We start from the raw sequence: 20,352 nt of genomic DNA on the forward strand, positions 1-20,352 counted from the left end.
GGTTGAGATTGTAGGTGAGCTGATTAGTATGTTTGTAGATGACACCAAACTGGTGTCAGCCAGTGCATGCTCTCTTCTTACTGCTGTCATCAGAAAGAAGTTACTGGAACCTCAGGACTTACACCACCAGGTTCGGGAACAGAAACTACCCCTCAACCATCAGTCTCTTAAACTAGAGGTGATAACTTCACTCAGCTTCACTAACCCTGTCATTGAAATGTTCCCGAAGGCAATGGACTCATTTTCGAACACGCTTCATCTTATGTTTTCGATATTTATTGCTTATTTATTTATTATTATTGTTTCTTCTTTCTGTATTTACACAGTTCGTTGTTTTCTGCACTCTGGTTGAACACCTTAGTTGGGTGGTTTTTCACTGAGTCCCTTGTAGTTATTATTCCATAGATTTCTTGAGTATGCCCACTACAAAATGATTCTCACGGTTGTCTATGGTGGCATATACGTCTGTGGTTTGATAGTAAAATTTACTTTGAACTTCAAAACAGCATAGAGAAAGATTTACTCTGTACCTACTGTACACTATCACCACCATAGAGGGTGTGACAAAGCAGTGTAGATGGAGATTTGCCCCACAACTAATCTACACTGTTCCTGCTGTGGGATATTAAATGGAACATGAAGACATACTCTATATCCAACTCACGTTGTCGCTCTGTGACAGTATATGACAAGGGGAGATTTATTCCTAATTAATCTGGCTTCTCGACCACTTGAAATGATAGTGAAGGAAAATATTTAATCCCTAACTCATTTTGTCCCTCCTGTGATGGGAGAGTGCAGAGAGAGCTTTTCTCTCTGTCTGCTCTGTGCTATCCCTGTCATGGGAACGTTTGATGGGTCAGCGCAGTGGAGGTTCATTTTAGATCTGGCCTGTGTTGACCGTGCTGTGGGAATGTCTAATGGGATAGTGTAGAAGGAGATTCACTCCATATCTAATCTGCATTGTCTGTCTTGGAAGTTTTTGGTGAGACATCAAAACAGTGAGCTGCTGGTCTCCCTCACTCATTTGTTTCAGGAGCAATTTCTCTTTAACCCCGCTTGAGAGAGAGCCTATCTGAGATACTGAAGGAGTGGGAAGGACTGTCGTTTTTGATGGACTTTACCTTAAAGTCACTTTGGGGGACTTTGAATTGGGTGGTTCAGGGCGCAGGGTCAATGTTTTTGCTGGAACAAGTGGGGGAGGGGGAGACGGGGCTTTGGAGTTCTAACGTTTTCTGTCATTCATTCTTTGGGTTTATTTCTGTTTCGTGGATGCCTGTGACGAGCACTGATTCAGATTGTATGCATTGTCCGACATTAAATTGAACCATTGACAGTTAGAGGAAGCTTCTCTCTCTATTTGCTGAGTAGGTTTGATGACTCCCACGTGCACAAGGCTCAAAGTCCTACAGGTTAGAGACACTAACTGTTTTACCTGTACACTTTCGATCCCGGATCTGGTATCCTGTGCGGCAGGGGAGACAATGGAAAGATCCAATGGAATTCACACACTCAGAGTTTGGACAAGTGAGCTCATTCAAGCACTCATCAATATCTGAAAGAAAGCAGAATCCGTGGAGAGTTAGGAGATCACTGTCCCTGGATGGCTGATAATTCCCTCACCTCTGCTCTTGTTTTTAACCTTCACTTTCATGGTGACCATCTCCTCCCTCTTTAACTCTAACAATTCTGTCCCAGCTCCCAGCACATTCCAATTAATTCTGTCATTACACCCATTTTTCAATTTAAAATTAAACCTCTTTATCCGTCCTGTCACCTTACAGACTCCATGAATCTTTCTCCATGGGGTCTGCTCCCACATTCCGTGTGATTAATTTGGATGGAGGAGGAGCTGGGAACATGGGAGCAGATGGCTGTTCACTCATTTGTAAAGGGTCAGGGTGATGAACCTGTGGGTCAGATGTTGAATAGATACTGGGGCGGTGTACTGGCTAGAATGACAATTGCCTGGAAACTCAGTTAAGACCGTAAGACCATATGATATAGGAGCAGAATTAGGCCATTTAGCCCATCGAGTCTGATCTGCCATTTTATTGTGGCTGATCCATATTTCCTTCTCAGCCCCAATCTCCTGCCTTCTGTCTGTATCTCTTCATGCCCTGACTAATCATGATTCTATCAAGGTCTGCTTAAATATATGCAATGACTTGGCCTCCACAGCCACTTGTGGCAACTAATTCTACAGATTTACCTCTCTCTGGCTAAAGAAGTTCGTCTACATCTCTGTTATAAGTAGATGTCCTTCTATTCTGAGGCTGTGCCCTCTGGTCTTAGATTCCACCCTCACAAGAACATCCTCTCCACATCCACTCTGTCGAGGCCTTTCAACATTCAAATGGATTCCCCCATCCCACCCTCAATCCATCCCCACCCATCCCATCGAGAGAGGCCGAGGCGTAAGAAACTGCTGACATTACCAATACAATCTGTGCCTTGAGAATTAGCCACAAATCCTCTGGAACACACACAACGGTAACTGCCAATTACGTTCTCGCATCGACCATTGGGGCAGGGTGGAGGCCTTTGTCCACATTCATCCATATCTGTGGAAAACACAAAACTCTCCAATCCTGGGAACATTAGATACCTGACCCAAGTCTGATTGCAACTGCACTCTGACATTGGTTATGAACCCACATTAAACTTCTCTTTAGGCAGTTGGACGCTGTGGCTCCGCTGATGGTACACATATTGTAGTTAATCTAAAGTAGTTAGTGGGTGGTATGAGTTCCCTTCATCTCAACTCAGTAGCATCTCCCCCAGCAAACTGTTATATAATTTGTTTGGTGGCATGACAGACAGCGGGGGAGTTGTGTAGCCTTGGCTGTAGGGAGGACTAGGCCACAGATCTGTAGAATTTGTTTCCACAGGTGACTGTGGAGGCCAGGTCATTGGGTATATTTAAGGCAGATGTTGATAGATTCTTGATTAGTCAGGGAACGATGAGATACAGGGACAAGTCAGGAGATTGGGGCTGCTGCAGTCCAGGGGAGGAGACACTGGAAGTGGTGTAGCATTGCGTTCATGCACAGTTGGGGACTGCCCTCCCATTAGTGGTTTTGAAGCAGATAATAGTGGATTAATCCCTAGGGCATGACCAGGTGTATTCTAGGTCATTTTGGTAGGGAAGGAAGAAAACTGCTGGGGTCATGGTAGTGAATTCTGTATCTTCATTTGCCACAGGTGAGTTACTGGAAGATTGCTGATGTTGGGACTGTATTTAAGAAGGGCTACATGGACCAGTCAAGGAAGCACAGGCCAGTGAACACTGAACCCACTGGAGGATAAGTTTCTGTAAGGGATTCTGAGGGCTAGTTGCATTTGGAAAGGCAAGGACCGATCATGGATAGTCAGCATGGTTAATGGGAGATCATGCTTCAGAAGTCTGATAGATTTTCATGAGGAAGTGACCAACATGTTCTACTTGAGCAGTGTGGTGGATGTTGTCTACATAGACTTTAGCAAGGCCTTTTACAAGGTCCTGTCTGTAGGCTGGTGAAGAAGGTTAGAATACAAGACGAGTTAGAAAATTGGATTCAAATGGGGTTTGGTCGTAACAGGCAGAGTTTGAGGGTGAGGGTTGGTTTGCAGATTGGAGACCCGTGACCAACAATGTACAACAGGGATTGGTGCTGGCTTGATGGTGGCTCATTATATAAATTATCAATTTGGTTGAGATTGTAGGTGAGCTGATTAGTACGTTTGTAGATGACACCAAACTGGTGCCACCCAGTGCATGCTCTCTTCTTACTGCTGTCATCAGGAAGGTGGTACAGGAGCCTCAGGACTTACACAACCAGGTTCAGGAACAGTTACTACCCCTCAACCATCAGGCTCTTAAACCAGAGGTGATAACTTCACTCAACTTCACTAGCCCTGTCATTGAAATGTTCCCGAAGGCAATGGACTCACTTTCTAGCACGCTTCATCTCATGTTTTCAATATTTAGTGCTTATCTATTATTATTATTTCTTCTTTTTGTATTTGCAGTTTGTTGTCTTCTGCACACTGGTTGAACACCCTAGTTGGGCGGTTTTCATTGATTCCCTTGTAGTTTTATAATGGCTGATCCATTTTTTCCTCTCAGCCTCAATCTCCTACCTTCGATCCTTATCCCTTCATGCCCTGACTGATTACAAAGCGAAAGATCTGCCTTTAAATATATCCAATGATTTGGCCTCCTCAGCTGCTTGTGACAACGTATTCCACAGATTTACCATTCTCTGGATTACAGAATTCCTCTTCATCTCCATTCTAAGTGGATGTCCCTCTATTCTGAGGCTGTGCCCTCTGACTTTAGAATCCACTACCATAGTACAGAACTTTTGCTTCTTAGGAAGTTGGGTGACATCAGACGTCAGGTGCGACTTGGACATCAAAAGAATAGGGATGGCAAAAGACATCTTTACAAGAATGAAGTGTATACTGACCAATACTAAACTAGGCATGACAACCCGCCTCAGAGTACTGAAATGTTACGTTTATCCAGTTATGTTATATGGCTCAGAATGTTGGACAATATCTAGTAACATGAGGAAACGAATTATACCAACAGAGATGTGGTTTTTGAGGAGGGTGCAAAGAATATCATGGATGAAATGAATATCTAACAAGGATATCATGAACAGAGCACACACAAAAAGAGAAATAATGTATGAGATCATGAAAATGCAACGTAACTTCATTGGACTTGTGATTAGGAAAGAGGAGTTGGAATGCACAGTAATTATGGGAAAGATTGAAGGAAAGAAAGCAAGAGGGAGACAAAGACAAATGATGATGGAGACAGCAGCCAGAGTATTGGAAGTGAATACCAATGAATTGATCCACTTGACCCGAAACAGGAGTGTGTGGGCCATGGCAGTCAAAGCTCAAACTGGGCACGGCATCAGATGATGATGATGATCATAGGAAACATCCTCTCCACATCCACTCTACAGAAGCCTTCAACATTCAAATGGATTCCCCATCCCACCCTCAGTCCATCCCTACCCATCCCATCGAGAGAGGCCGAGGCGTAAGACGCAACCAACATTACCAATACAATCTGTGCCTTGAGAATTGGCCACAAATCCTCTGGAGCACACACAACGGTAACTGCCAACCACATTCTCACATCGACCATTGGGGCAGGGTGAAGGCCTTTGTCCACATTCATCCATGTCTGTGGAAAAAACAAAACATAACACATAATCCCATAATCCTGGGAATATTAGATACCACACCCAAGTCTGATTGCATCTGCACTCTGACATTGGTTATGAATCAACACTAAACTACTCTTCAGGCAGTTGGACATTAGACCATAAAATACAGGAGGCCATTCATCCCATCAAGTCTGCTCCGCCATTCAATCATGGGCTGATCCAATTCTTTCAGTCATCCCCACTTCCCTGCCTTCTTCCCATACCCTTTGTCGTCCTGGCTAATCAAGAACCTATCTATCTCTGCCTTAAATGCACCCAATGACTTGGTCTCCACAGCCGATTGTAGCAACAAAGTCCATGGATTTACCACCCTCTGACTAAAGTAATTTCTCCGCATCTCTGTTTTCAAAGGGTATCCCTTAATCCTGAAATTGTGCCCTCTTATCCTAGACTCCCCTACCATGGGAAATAATTTTGTCATATCTAGTCTGTTCAGGCTTTTTAACATTTGGAATGTTTCTGTGAGATCACCCCTCATTCTCCTGAACTTCAGGGAATATAGCCCAAGAGCTGCCACACATTCCTTATACAGTAACCCTTTTATTCCTGGAATCTTCTCTGAACCCTCTCCAATGTCATTATATCATTTCTAAAATAAAGAGCCTAAACCTGCACACAATACTCCAAGTGTGGTCTCACGAGTGCCTCAACTACACATTCCTGCTCTTATATTCTGTACTTCTAGAAATGAATGCCAACATTTCATTTGCCTTCTTCACTACCAACTCAACCTGGAGGTTAACCTTTCGGGTATCTTGCACAAGTTCTCCCAAGTCCCTTTGCATCTCAGCATTTTGAATTCTCTCCCCATCTAAATAATAGTCTGCTTATTTATTTCTTCCACCAAAGTGCATGACCATACACTTTCCAACATTGTATTTTATTTGCCACCTCTTTGCCCATTTCCCTAAACTATTTAAGTCTCTCTGCAGACTCTCTGTTTTCTCTACATCACCTGCACCTCCACCTATCTTTGTATCATCATAATGGCTCATCTGATGGTGCCCACATTGTGTTACTCCAAAGCAGCTACTAGATGGCATGAATTCCCTTCATCTCAACTCAGTAACAACTCCCTCAGCAATTTGTTATATCACTTGTTTGAACTGAATTGAATTGACTTTATTACTTACATCCCTCATATACATGAGGAGTAAAAATCTTTACATTTTGTCTCTGTCTAAATGTGCAATGTGCAATTTATAATAACTTGTAATAAATAGTATGTACAACAGGACAATCAATATATCATAGAAATATAATTGTATCAGTGTGAATTAATCAATCTGATGGCCTGGTGGACAAAGCTGTTCTAGAGCCTGTTGGTCCTGGATTTTATGCTGCAGTACCGTTTCCCGGATGGTAGCAGCTGCAATAGATTGTTGCTGGGATAGTTTAGGTCACCAATGATCCTTCGGGTCCATTTTACACACCTGTATTTGTAAACGTCCTGAATATTGGGAAGTTCACATGTATAGACGCGCTGGGCTGTCCGCACCACTCTCTGCAGAGTCCTGTGATTAAGAGAGGTACAGTTCCCATACCAGGCAGTGATGCAGCCAGTCAGGATGCTCTCAGTTGTGCCCCTATAGAAATTCCTTAGGATTTGGGGCCCATACTAAACCTCTTCATCCGTCTGAGGTGAAAGAGGCACTGCTGTGCTTTTTTCACCACACAGCTGGTATGTACAGACCACGTGAGATCTTTGGTGCTGTATATGCCAAGGAACTTAAAGCTGTTCATCTTCTCAACCCCAGATCCATTGAGGTTAATAGGGGGTAGCCTGTCTCTATTCCTTCCGTAGTCCACAACCAGATCCTTTGTTTTTTGCGACATTGAGGGAGAGGCTGTTTCCTTGACACCACTGTGTCAGAGTGATGACCGTTGGCTGCCTCGTTATTATTTGAGATTAGGCCAATCAATGTAGTATCCTCAGCAAATTTGATCAGCAGATTGGAGCTGTGGATGGCGACACAGTCGTGGGTATACAGAGAGTAAAGGAGGGGTCTTAGGACACAGCTCTGAGGGGCACCTGTGTTGAGGGTCAGAGGGGCAGAGGTGAGGGAGCCCACTCTTACCACCTACCGGCGATCTGACAGGAAGTCCAGGATCCAGCTGCACAAGGCAGGGTGAAGGCCAAGGTCTCTGAGCTTCTTGTCGAGCCTGGAGGAAATTATTGTGTTGAATATTAAACTGTAGTCCAAGAACAGCATTCTCACAGAAGCATCCTTCTTCTCCAGATGTGTAAGGATGGTATGTAGAGCTGTGGCTATTGTGCCATCTGTCGATCTGTTGTGTCTGTAGGCAAATTGTAGGGGGTCCAGTGTGGGTGGCAGCACGCTACGGATGTAGTACTTGACTAGCCTCTCAAAGCATTTGGTTATTATTGAGGTTAGTGCAACAGGACAATGGTGGATGTTTTGAAGCAGGAGGGCACTTTACACTGGGAGAGGGAGAAATTAAAAATGTCTGTAAACACACCTGCCAGTTGCGCCACACACATCCTGAGTACCCGCCCTGGGATGCCGACCAGTCCTGCAGCCTTGCAACTGTCCACTCATTGGAAACACCTGTGTCCTTCAGCCTCAGAGATGACCAAGGAGCAGGTCGTTTCGCGGTTCTCCTGGGGACTCAGTGATGGCAACATCGAACCGAGAGTAAAGAAGATTTAGCTCATCTGAGAGAGAGGTAGTGAACTTGGAAAACACCACTGTGTTTAGCTTTGAAGTCTGTGATGATGTGCAGACCTTACCATAAACTGTGTGTGTTGTCGGTGGAGAGTTGTGTCTGGATCTTGTCCCTGTAATGTCATTTCGCCGCCTTGATGATCGTAGCTGCACTTCTTGAGTTCCTGTTGGTCACAGGCAATGTAAGCTCTGTGCTGTGCGGTAAGTGCAGCACGCATGCAATTGTTGATCCAGGGTTTCTGGTTTTCATAGACCCTGACAATGTCCTCGATGCACTTGTGGATGAAGCTCGTGACCCCTTGCGTGAACTTGGAGACATCCTCATCATGAACAATTTGGAGGGACGAGGGACGGCAGGGGAGTGTATGGCCTTGGTTGCGTTGAGGACTAGGCCTCAAGCCAAGGGTTGACCGCTGCTGTCATCCAGGAGAGGTAACACTGGAGGTGGTGTAGCGTTGCATCCTTGCTTGATTGGGGGCCGCCCTCCAGCTGTTGGTTTTGTAACACATAATGGTAGATAAATCCCTCAGGCATGACCAGATGTATTTTAGGGCTGTTTGGGAGCGAAGGAAGGAGATTACTGGGGTCATGGTAGTGATTTCTGTATCTTCATTAGCCACAGGTGAGGTACTGGAAGACTGCTGACGTTGTGACTGTATATAAGAAGGTCTACACTCACCAGTCAAGGAAGCACGGGCCAGTGAACACTGAACTCACTGGAGGAAAAGTTACTGTAAGGAATCTGAGGGCTAAGAGCTAGTTGCATTTGGAAAGGTAAGGACTGATTAGGGATAGTCAGCATGGCTCATGGGAGATCACACTTCAGAAGTTCAATAGATTTTTCATGAGAAACTGACAAACAGGATTGACTAGAGAGTGTGGTGGATGTTGTCTACATAGACTTTAGCAAGGCCTTTTATAAGGCCCTATATGATATCAAAGCCTTTTATAAGGCTGCGGAGGAAGTTTAGAATACAAGGTGAGTTAGAAAATTGGAAACAAAATGGGTTTGGAGGTAGGAGGCAGAGGGTGAGTGTGAGAGCTGGTTTACAGATTGGAGACCTGTGACCAACAATGTACAGCAGGGATTGGAGCTGGGTTGATGGTGGCTCATTATATAGATTAACAATTTGGTTGAGATTGTAGGTGAGCTGATTAGTATGTTTGTAGATGACACCAAACTGGTGTCACCCAGTACATGCTCTCTTCTTACTGCTGACAGCAGGAAGAAGGTACAGGATGAACACCACCAGGTTCTGGAACAGTACCTACCCCTCAACCATCAGGCTCTTAAACCAGAGGTGATAACTTCACTCAACTTCACTTGCCCTGTCATTGAAAAGTTTACAGCACCAATGGAGTCAGTATCAAGAACTCTTCATCTCATGTTCTGGATGTTTATTGTTTGTTTATTTCTTCTTTTTGCATTTGCACAGTTTGTTGTCTCCTGTACTCTGGTTAAATGCTGTAGTTGGGCAGTCTTTCATTGATTCTATATTGGTTTGTTGAGCATGCCCACAAGGAAATGAATCTCAGAGTGGTATACGGTGACATACTTTTTGTTCGATAATAAAATTTACTTTGACCTTTGAACTTCGAAACAGTATAGAGGAAGATTTTTTCTATACTTACTATACAATATCACTACCATAGAGGGTGTGACAAAACAGTTTAGAACGAGATTTATCCTGCAACTAATCTACACTGTTCCTGCTGTGGGATGTTCAATGGAACATTAAGACGTATTCTATATCCAACTCATGTTGTCCCTCTGTGACATTATGTGACAAAGGGAGATCTACTCCATCATTAATCCAGCTTCTGAACCATTGGAAAAAGATTTAATCTCTAATTCATTTTGCCCCTCTGATGATGGGAGAGTGTAGAGGGAGCTTTCCTCTCCATCTAATCAGTGCTATCCCTGTCATGGGTGTGTTTTGTGGGTCAACACCAAGGAGGTCTCCTTTGTGTCTCGTCTACATTGTCTCTACAGTGGGAATGTCTAATGGGATATTGTAGAAGGAGATTCACTCTATATCTAATTTGCACTGTCTGTTTTGGAGGTGTTTGGTGTGACAGTTACAGGGAGTTTTTCTCTGTATTTGCTGAGTATGTTTGATGATTCTAAGAGCTGTCTCTCCTGTGCACACAGTGCTCTCGGTACTATAGTTTAGAGACACTAACAGTTTTACCTGTACACTTTCCATCTCGGATCTGGTATCCTGTGGAGCAGGGGAGGCAGTGGAAAGATCCAATGGAATTCACACACTCAGAGTTTGGACAAGTGAGCTCATTCAAGCACTCATCAATATCTGAAAGAAGGCAGAATCCGTGGAGAGTTAGGAGATCACTGTCCCTGGATGGCTGATAAATTCCTCACCTCTGCTCTTGGTTTTAACCTTTAATTTCATGGTGACCATCTCCTCCCTCCTTAACTTCAACAATTCTGTCCCAGCTCCCGGCACATTCTAATTATTTAATTCTCTCATTACACCCAGTCTTCGATTTAAAATTAGACCTCTTTGTCCATCCTGTCACCTAACAGACTCCATAAATCCCTCCACAGAGTCTGCTTCCACGTTCCTTGTGGTCCTCTGGATGTGGGAAGAGTTGGGAACATGGGGAGATGATGCCTGTTTCCCCATTTGTATCGGGTCAGGGAGATGCACCTGTGGATCAGATGGTGGATAGATATTGGGTCCTACTGTTTGGGCCCGAGTGACAACAATTGCCTGGAGTTTCAGTTAAAACCATAAGACCATAAGATAAAGGAGCCATTTCATCATGGCTGATCCATTTTCCCTCTCAGCCCCAATCTCCTGCCTTCTTCCCATATCCCTTCATGTCATGACTAATCAAGAATCAGCTGCCTGTGGCTACAAATTCCAGAGATTTACCACTATCTGTCTAAAGAAATTCCTCCTCATCTATGACCTAAATGGAAGTCCCTCTATTCTGAGGCTGTGCCCTATGGCAGTAGACTCCCCCACCATAGGAAACACCCTCTCCACATCCACTCAATCGAAGGGTTTCAACGTTCAAATGGAATGCCCCATCCCACCCTCAATCCATCCCCACCCATCCCATTGAGAGAGGCCAAGGTGTAAGAAGCAGCTGACATTACCAATACAATCTGTGCCTTGAGAATTGGCCACAAATCCTCTGGAGCACACACAACGGTAACTGCCAACCACGTTCTCGCATCGACCATTGGGGCAGGGTGAAGGCCTTTGTCCACATTCATCCATGTCTGTGGAAAACACAAAACTCTCCAATCCAGGAACATTAGATACCTGACACAAGTCTGATTGCAACTGCGCTCTGACATTGGTTATGAACCAACACTAAACTACTCTTCAGGCAGTTAGTCATTGTGGCTCATCTCTTGGTACCTACATTGTAGTTAATCCAAAGTAGCTACTAGGTGGCATGAATTCCCTTCATCTCAGCTCAGTAACATCTCCCTCAGCAATCTGTAACATCCCGTGTTTGGTGGAGTGACAGGTGGACAGGGAGCTGTGTGCCCTCAGTTGTAGTGATGACTGGGCCTCAAGCTGCGGGCTTGCCTGCTGCTGCAGTCCGGGAAAGGACACACCAGAGGCAGTGTAGCATGGCGCCCACGCTTGGTTGGGGGCTGCCCTCTAGTTTTTGATCCGTGAAATTGCATGCGTGTGTTATCTTTGGACTGCTGAGAACTGAACCATCAATTTGTGGGACATGTCATTTAGGGACTTGGGGCTAAATATATTTGTATTTTGTGTGACTCTGTGCTTGCTCATTATCTTTCTTATTGTATGTTCAGCATCTGGGCCCTAGAGGAACACTGTTTCATTTCTCTGTATTCATCTATGGTTGATTTAAACTTGGATTAGATTTAATTTGATATTGATCCCACACCCATCCTCTCTTCTCTCTGTCAATCTGATCCCAACTTAACCTACTTTGTCCTCAATGCTACTGCACGGTATATCAGCTCAGGCAGACACTTCGCCACAGTGGATGAATTTCAAAGGGAGGCTGTTAGAATCGAGAGATTATTTCTCATTATATTGAGCAAACAGTGGATTAAAGCCCTCTTGAGCTTCCCTGGAAGTACACTAATAAGGAAATTAGAAGAATATATAAGATATCACTGCAGTTAAGGTAAAGAAAAACACTAATAGATTCCATTTGTGAGAGGGTAACTGATAATAGTCTTTTTACCTGAGCACGGCAGTCTAATACTAGAGAGTGTAGGTTTAAAAGGGTAAGGACTCAAAAGTGTAGTAGAGGCATCCACACTTCCACTGTTTTAAAATCACTTGGACAGGTACATGGATAGCCAAGGTCCAGAGCAGAAAATTCCAGCCCTTTTTAAGCTATGGACCCATACCATGAACTGAGGGATATGTGGACCACAGGTTGGAAACCCTTGGTTTTTAGGGTTATGGGTCAAACGCAGGCAATGGGAACTAGTTGTGGATTCAGCCCAGTACATCGCGGGCAAAGCTCTCCCACCCATTGAGCACATCTACATGGAACGCTGAGTAGGAAAGCAGGATCCATCATCAGAGACCCTCACCACCCAGGCCATGCTCTTTTCTCCCTGCTGCCATCAGTAGAAGATACAAGAGCCTCAGGACTCGTACCACTAGGTTCAAGAACAGTTACTACCCCAAAACCTTAAATAAAGTGGGAAAATTACAGTCACTTGCCCCATCATTGAAATGGTCCCACAACCAATAATTTCACTTTAAGGACTCTTTATCTCATTATCTCACGCTCTCATTATTTATTACTATTTATTGATATTTACATTTGCACAGTTTGTTGTTCTGCACTCTGGTTGATCTTTCAATGATTCTGTTACAGTTACTATTCCATAGAATTGCTGTGTATACCCACAGGAAAATAAATTTCAGTGTTGTATATGGTGATATATATGTACTTTGACAATAAAGTTTACTTTGAACTTTGGAGAGCCTGATCCCTAGCTATGTACCACATGAAACTATAAATATCCTTCTCACCCCCAAGCAGTCCCGGCAACATTGCACGCAGCAGTCACTTACTCACCGATACAGTGCGATCGCTCAGCATTCAGCCAGAAGCCCGTGTTGCACACACACGTGTACCCCTGCTGTCGCATCATGCAGCGTCCTGGACCACACACCTGCGGGACTCGGAGGCAGATGTGAAGCTGAGGAGCTATGGGTGGAGAGTGAGATCTCAAGAGTTAGTGAGATTGTACAAAAGGGGAAGAGACTGAGAGGGGGAGATGGGGTGGGGAGAGAGAAGGTGACGAGAGGGGAAGTGGAGAGAAGAGGAGAGGGGGACTGAAGGAGGGGAAGAGGAGAAAGGAAAGAGTGGGGGAAAGAGGAGGGGAGAGTGGGAGAGAAGAGAGGGAGAATTGGGGAGAGGGAAAGAGTATAAGTGGAGCAGAGTGATTGGGAGTGAGGGGGAGAGACATCACAAGACATCAGAACAGAATTAGGCCATCCAACCCATTGAGTCTGATCCGCCATTCCATTGTGGCTGATCAAAAATCCCACTCAGTCCTGTACACCTGCCTTCTCAGGGAACGATCATCTTTCACCTTAAGTATATGCATGGACTTGGCCTCTTCCGCAGTCTGTGGCAGAGCATTCCGCAGATTCACTACTCTCAGGCAAAAAAAAAATCCTCCTTACCTCTGTTCTAAAGGGTCTCTCCTCAATTTTGTGGTTGTGCCCTTTAGTTTTAGATACACCTACCCCCCTCAATATGAAACATCCTCTCCACATCCACCCTATCCAACCCTTTCAACATCTGGTGGGTTTCAATGAGATGCCTACGCATTTTTCTAAATTCCAGTGAGTATAGGCCCAAAGCTGCCAAACGCTCCTCTTCATTCCCAGAATCATCCTCGTGAACCTCCTCCTCTGGACTCTCCAATGACAACATATCCTTTCTGAGATGTGGGGCCCAAAATTGTTGACAATACTCCAAGTGCGGCCTGACTGGTGTCTTTTAAAGGCTCAGTTTTATCTCCTTGCTCTTATATTCTATTCTCCTTGAAATAAATGCCAACATTGCATTTGACTTCTTGACCACAGATTCAACCTGTAAATTAACCTTCTGGGAGTCTTGCACGAGGACTCCTAAGTCCCTCTGTATCTCTGATGTTTGAACCTTCTCCCCATTTAGATAATAGTCCACACTATTGTTCCTTTTACCAAAATGTATTATCATACATTTTCCAACACTGTATTCCATCTACCACTTTTTTGCCCATTCTTCCAATTTGTCTAAGTTCCGCTACAATCGCATTGCTTCCTCAGCACTACCTACCCCTCCACCTATCTTCGTAGAGAGGGAGAGGAGAAGAAGTGGGGAGGAGGGGGAGAGGAGAGGGTTGGTGGGAAGAAGAGAGGAGGAGTGGGGGAGAGGGGAGGGGAAGAGGTGAGGGGGAGAGTGGGGGAGAGGGATGGGGAGATTGGGGAAGAAAGGGAGAAGTGGAGATTGGAGAGGGGAGATTGAGGAGAGGGAGAAGGGGAGAGTGGGGGAGAGGGAGAGGATAGGGGAGGGGAGGGGGGAAGGGGAGATTGAGGAGAGGGAGAGGATAGGGGAGGGGAGAGGGAGAAGGGCAGAGTGGGGGGAGAGGGAAAGGATAGGGGAGGAGAGAGAAGATGGGGAGAGGAGAAGAGATGAGACGGAGAAGGGGATAGTGGGGGAGGGGAGAAGGGAAGCGTGGTGGAGGGAGAGGACAAGGGGTGAGAGGAGATGGGGAGAGGGGAGGGGTAGAAGGTGGGAGAAGGTGGGGAAAGTGGGGTAGATGGGGAGAGGGGGAGAAGGAGAATGGAGATGAAAGGGGGAAAGTAGTGAAGAGAATGGGAGAGGAGATGAGGAGAGTGAGGTAGAAGGGGAGGGGGAGAAGAGAAAAGTGGGGAAGAGGGAGGGGGAGAGTGGGAGAAAAGGGGAGAGGATGAGAGGAGGACAGTTGAGGGAGAGGAGAAAGTGTGGGAGGGGAGGGGAGAGTGGGGGAGGTAGAAAGAGAGGGGGAGGGAGAGAGTAGGGGAGGGAGAGTGGGGAGAGGGAGAGAGTGGGGGAGGTAGAAAGAGAGTGGGGGAGGGAGAGTAGGGAGAGGGTGGGGAGGGAGAGTGGGGAGAGGGAGAGAGTGGGGGAGGTGGAAAGAGAGTGGGGAGGGAGAGAGAGGGGGAGGGAGAGTGGGGGGAGAGTGTGGGAGGGAGAGTGCGGAGAGGGAGAGGGTGGGGAGGGAGAGTGGGGGAGGGAGTGGGAGGGAGAGTGGGAAGAGGGAGAGAGTGGGGAGAGGGAGAGTGGGGAGGGGGAGAGTGTGGAGAGAGGGAGAGAGGAGAGAGGGAGAGAGGAGAGAGGGGAGAGGGAGAGTGGGGAGAAGGAGAGTGTGGGGAGAGGGAGAGGGAGAGTGGGGGAGGGAGAGAGTGGGGGAAGGAGAGTGGGGAGAGGGAGAGTGTGGGGGAGGAAGAGTGTGGGGAGAGGGAGAGTGTGGGGGAGAGGGAGAGTGTGGGGGAGGGAGAGAGTGGAGGAAGGAGAGAGTGGGGGAAGGAGAGAGTGGGGAGAGGGAGAGTGTGGGGAGAAGGAGAGAGTGGGGGAGGGAGAGATGGGGAGGGAGAGATGGGGAGGGAGAGAGTGGGAGAGGGAGAGAGTGGGCGAGGGAGAGAATGGGGGAGGGAGAGAGTGGGGAGGGAGAGAGTGGGGAGGGAGAGTGGGGGAGGGAGAGAGTGGGAGAGGGAGAGAGTGGGGGAGGGAGAGTGGGAAGAGGGAGAGAGTGGGGGAGGGAGAGAGTGGGGGTGGGAGAGAGTGGGGGTGGGAGAGTTGGGGAGGGAGAGAGTGGGGGAGGGAGAGAGTGGGGGAGGGAGAGTGGGAAGAGGGGGAGTGGGAAGAGGGGGAGTGTGGGGGAGGGAGAGAGTGGGAGAGGGAGAGAGTCGGGGAGGGAGAGAGTGGGGGAGGGAGAATGGGAAGAGGGAGAGAGTGGGGTGGGAGAGTTGGGGAGGGAAAGAGGGAGAGATTGGGGGAGGAAGAGAGTGGGGGAGGGAGAGTGGGGAGGGAAAGAGGGAGAGAGTGGGGGAGGAAGAGTGGGGGAGGGAGAAGGGGAGGGGTAAGGGGAGTGGGAGCAGAGAAGTTGAGAGGAGAGGGTGAGAGGAGATTCGGAGAATAGGGGACAGAGGGTTTTTGAGAGTGAAGAGGAGATGGGAATGATTGGGGAAAGAAGCAGAGGGGAGAGATGGGATGATGAGTAGAGGAAAGAGGAAGAATGGGGGTAGGGGAGGGGAGTGATTTGGGGTGGAGGGGTAAGGGAGAGGGGAGAGATTAAAAAGAAGACAATGAGAAAAACGGAAATGCATAGAGAGAGAAAACAGAAACTACAACAGCGAGGAGAAAGGGATTGACAGCAGGAGGTGAATTATAAGGAGGGAGATGGGAACATAAAGAGCATTGAGAAATGAGGGAGTGCTGATATAGAGGAAAGGATATTCAGACAGAGAATAAAAAAAGCTTACAGTAAAAGAAAAATTTGCAGATGCTCAAAAAGAACAGTTATATTCAAAGTACAGAACAGTTAATCTTCTCAATTTGCAGTGTAAAAGATAAATACTTTCTGATGTTTCAGGGATCATATATACATTTTAAGACCTCAAGACATATATGCAGAATTAGGCCATTCAGCCCATTGAGTCTGATCTGCCATTTCATCACAGTTGATCCATTTCCCTCTCAGTCCCATTCTCCTGTCATAAGAAAAGATGTAAATAATGTGGAAAGAGTACGGAGAAAATTTACAAGGATCTTGCCGGGTCTGGAGAACCTGAGTTATAAAGAAGGTCTGTATTTATTCCTTAGAACATAGAAGATGGAGGGGAGATTTGTTGGAGGTATACAAAATTATGATGGGTATAGGTAGTGTAAATGTAAGCAGGCTTTTTCCACTGAGGTTGGGTGGGACTACAACCAGATGTCATGCGTTAAGGGTGAAAGGTGAAAAGTTTAAGGGGAACATGAGGGGAAACTTCTTCACTCAGAGGGTGGTGAGAGTGTGGAACGAGCTGCCAGTGCAACTGATGTATGTGAGCTCAATTTGAACATTTAAGAGAAATTTGGATAGGTGCATGGATGGTAGGGATATGGTCCCAGTGTAGGTCACTGGAAGTAGGCAGTTTAAATGGTTTTGGCATGGAGTAGGTGGGCCAGATGGCCAGTTTCTGTGCTGTATTTTTCTGTGACTATGACTTTAAGACCATAAGACATAGATATTTTGAGAAAGATCTGGGCCAGGCCATGAACTAAAACTGTGACTGATGCTGAGCAGGTGAGGCAGCATCTGTAGATAAGTTTTTCACCATAACTGTCTGAATTCAAACATGGTTTAAGCTGTGGAGGAGGTAGAGGAGGACTGGTATCAGCTGAGAAAGAAAGTGAATGCTTGTAAATCACAGCTACTCAGTCTGGAGGAGCTGCATGTTAGGAGGAGAAAGAAAGGAATTGCTGTAACTTAGATGCAGAACACCAGAGTTTTTGGAAATCTGCAATACAACACTGGAAATAGTGAAATTCTGGGAATACCCAAAAGATCAAGGAGCATCTGTAGAGAAAGAAAAACAATTTCAAGTCCAAAATAAATGGCCTTACTCCATAAATGTCTGTGAAGAGCTTGAAGGGTTAAAAATCAAGCCATGCAGTAGGTTAATCTCTGTTTCACGTATGGGCTCCACAGCCAAATTCCACCTACAGGACGGCTCTGTACGGTGAAATACTTCCAAAGGCTCTTCTGCTGATGGGGAGGATGGTGTAGGGGGGGTCATGGAGCAAGGAGGGTCGTTGCTCCAGCTGAAATGAAGGACATCAGCACCCTGTGTTGATGCATGGACAGTGGTTGTCTGTTGTGGGGATGGGGGGGGAGGCAATGAAATGAAAAGTGGGGCTGGTTGGGAGAAAAAGGGGTAAGAGGTGAACTCAAAAGGGTGCTACCAGCGGGAGAAAGCCTGTGCTGAGACTCTAAGACCATAACATATAGGAGCAGAATTAGGCCATCAAGTCTGCTCCACCGTTTCATCACGGTTGATCCATTTCCCTCTCAGCCCCAGTCTCCTGCCTTCTTCCTGTATCCCTTCATGCCCTGACTAATCAAGAATCTATCAACCTCCGACTGAAATATACCCAATGACTTGGCTTCCACAGCCGCCTGTGGCAATGAATTCCACAGATTCACTACTCTCTGGCTAAGAAAATTCCTCTGCATCTCCATTCTAAATGGACGTCCCTCTATTCTGAAGCTGTGTCCTCTAGTCTTAGACTCTCCCACTAGAGGAAACATTCTCTCCACATCCACTCTATCGAGGCCCTTCAATGTTCAATAGGTTGCTAAAAAAAAAGAGCTTTGACCAGCGACTGATCTGGACATGGGAAGGAGGTGTTTTCACTCAGGTCTAATGCCTGAATAGAAAAGCCTGCAGCTGGTCACTACAGCAAAAAAGAGCTTTGAATAGCAACCAATCTGCATTTGTGATTGATTAACAAGAGCAAATTAAAGAAAGGCAGCGATAAGCATAGTAGTCAGAGTCAGTGTGGTGATCTTGAGGCTTCAGCAAGGAGACACTTCAGTTAGAGAAAGAAATGCTCAAGATTTTTTTTTCTCCTTCCCTTCAGTCCTAGCTGAGCAGAAGTAGAGATGCCAGGCAGGATAGTTGAACGCTCCTCTTGCAGGATGTGGGAAGGCAGGGAGACCTCCAGTGTCCCTGATGATTACAACTATGAGAAATGCATCCAGCTGCAGCTTCTAACAATCTGTGTTAATGAGTTGAAGCTGGAACTGGGTGAGCTTCAGATCACCTGTGAGGCTGAGGAGGTGATAGATAAGACATACAGAGAGGTAGTTACACCCAAGGTGCAGGACACAGGAGACTGGGTGACAGTCAGGAAAGGGAAAGAGGTTAAGGAGCCAGTGCAGACTACCCCTGTGGCCATCCCCCTCAACCACAGGGATATCAGTTTGGATACTGTTGTGGTGTAGGGGAGGGGTTGACCTAACCACACGCAGTGATGAAAGAGGATTTGTTGGTTAGGGGAATGGACAGAAGGTTCTGTGGGAGAGAACAAGATTCCCAGATTGTATGGAGCCTCCAAGATACCAGGGTCTGGGATATCTCTGATAGAGTCCTCTGCCGCCTTAAGTGGGAAAGTGAACAGCCAGAAGTTATGGTTCATGTAGGTACCAATGACATGGGTAGGACGAGTGATGAGGTTCTGTTTAGGGAGTTCAGGGAGTTAGGTGTTAGGTTAAAGGACAGGACCTCCAGGGTTGTAATCTCAGGATTGTTACCCGTGCCACGTGTTAGTGAGGCCAGAACTAGGGAGGTTATACAGTTTAATACATAGCTAAGGAGTTGGTATAGGAGGAAGGGCATAAGACTTTTGGATCATTGGGTTCTCTTCCAGGGAAGCTGGACCTATACAGAAGGGCCTATACAGAAGGGTTAGTTTGCACCTGAACTGGAGGGGGACTAATATCCCAGCAGGAAGGTTTGTTAATGCTGCACAGTGGGGTTTAAACTATAGAAAGGGTGCAGAGGAGATTTACAAGGATGTTGCCTGGATTGGGGAGCATGCCTTATGAGAATAGGTTGAGTGAACTTGGCCTTTTCTCCTTGGAGCAGTAGAGGATGAGAAATGATCTGATAGAGGTGTATAAGATGATGAGAGGCATTGATCATGTGGATAGTCAGAGGCTTTTTCCCAGGGCTGAAATGGCTAACACGAGAGGGCACAGTTTTAAGGTGCTTGGAAGCAGGTACAGAGGAGATGTCAGGGGTAAGTTTTTTTGCACAGAGTGGTGAGTGTATGGAATGGGCTACCGATGATGGTGGTGGAAGCAGATACAATAGGATCTTTTAAGAGACTCCTGGATAGGTACAGGGAGCTTAGAAAAATAGAGGGCTATGGGTAACCCTAGGTAACTTCTAAAGTAAGTACATGTTCGCACGGCATTGTGGGCCAAAGGGCCTGTGTTGTGCTGTAGATTTTTTTTATGTTTCTATGTTTTCTATGTTTAAACTAGAGTTGCTGGGGGATGGGAAACAGAGTGCCAGAACAGGTAGTGAAGAGGTTGTGGAAACAGATGTTGGTAAGACCTCAGACGAAGTCAGGGATCAAAAAGTTGAGCATGGTGCGACTAGTGTCCTGAGCTGCATACATTTCAATGCAAAAGTATCGTAGGAAAGGGGGACGATGAGGCAATGTGTAGTGAGGAGAGGCTGTTGATTGGACAAAATTGCTGCCAACAGGATGACTTACAACTTAAAAGGCAGACAAAATCAAAAAAGGTAAGTATAGACTGAAGGTGTTATATTTGAATGCGCACAGTATACAGAATAAGGTAGATGAACTTGTCGCACGGTTGCAGATTGGCAGGTATGATGTTGACGGAATCATGGCTGAGAGAAGAT

The 20,352-nt window shown here is 46.1% G+C and overlaps 1 protein-coding gene across 5 annotated transcripts in view; it reads right to left on the reverse strand.

Moving 5' to 3' along the window:
• LOC140206160 (latent-transforming growth factor beta-binding protein 4-like) overlaps positions 1 to 20,352 on the reverse strand; it is a 182,823-nt gene that overhangs the window by 84,060 nt on the left and 78,411 nt on the right. For all 5 annotated transcript variants that reach the window (XM_072274402.1, XM_072274404.1, XM_072274401.1 and 2 more), the window contains 6 exons: positions 12,971 to 13,102; positions 11,040 to 11,165; positions 10,108 to 10,227; positions 5,060 to 5,185; positions 2,439 to 2,564; positions 1,436 to 1,555 (listed from right to left, as the gene is read on the reverse strand). In XM_072274402.1, the coding sequence (XP_072130503.1) occupies positions 1,436 to 1,555; positions 2,439 to 2,564; positions 5,060 to 5,185; positions 10,108 to 10,227; positions 11,040 to 11,165; positions 12,971 to 13,102 (750 nt within the window). The remainder of the gene's footprint in view (positions 1 to 1,435; positions 1,556 to 2,438; positions 2,565 to 5,059; positions 5,186 to 10,107; positions 10,228 to 11,039; positions 11,166 to 12,970; positions 13,103 to 20,352) is intronic.

Source organism: Mobula birostris, chromosome 12, assembly GCF_030028105.1.
Source record: "Mobula birostris isolate sMobBir1 chromosome 12, sMobBir1.hap1, whole genome shotgun sequence".
Lineage (NCBI taxonomy): Eukaryota > Metazoa > Chordata > Chondrichthyes > Myliobatiformes > Myliobatidae > Mobula > Mobula birostris.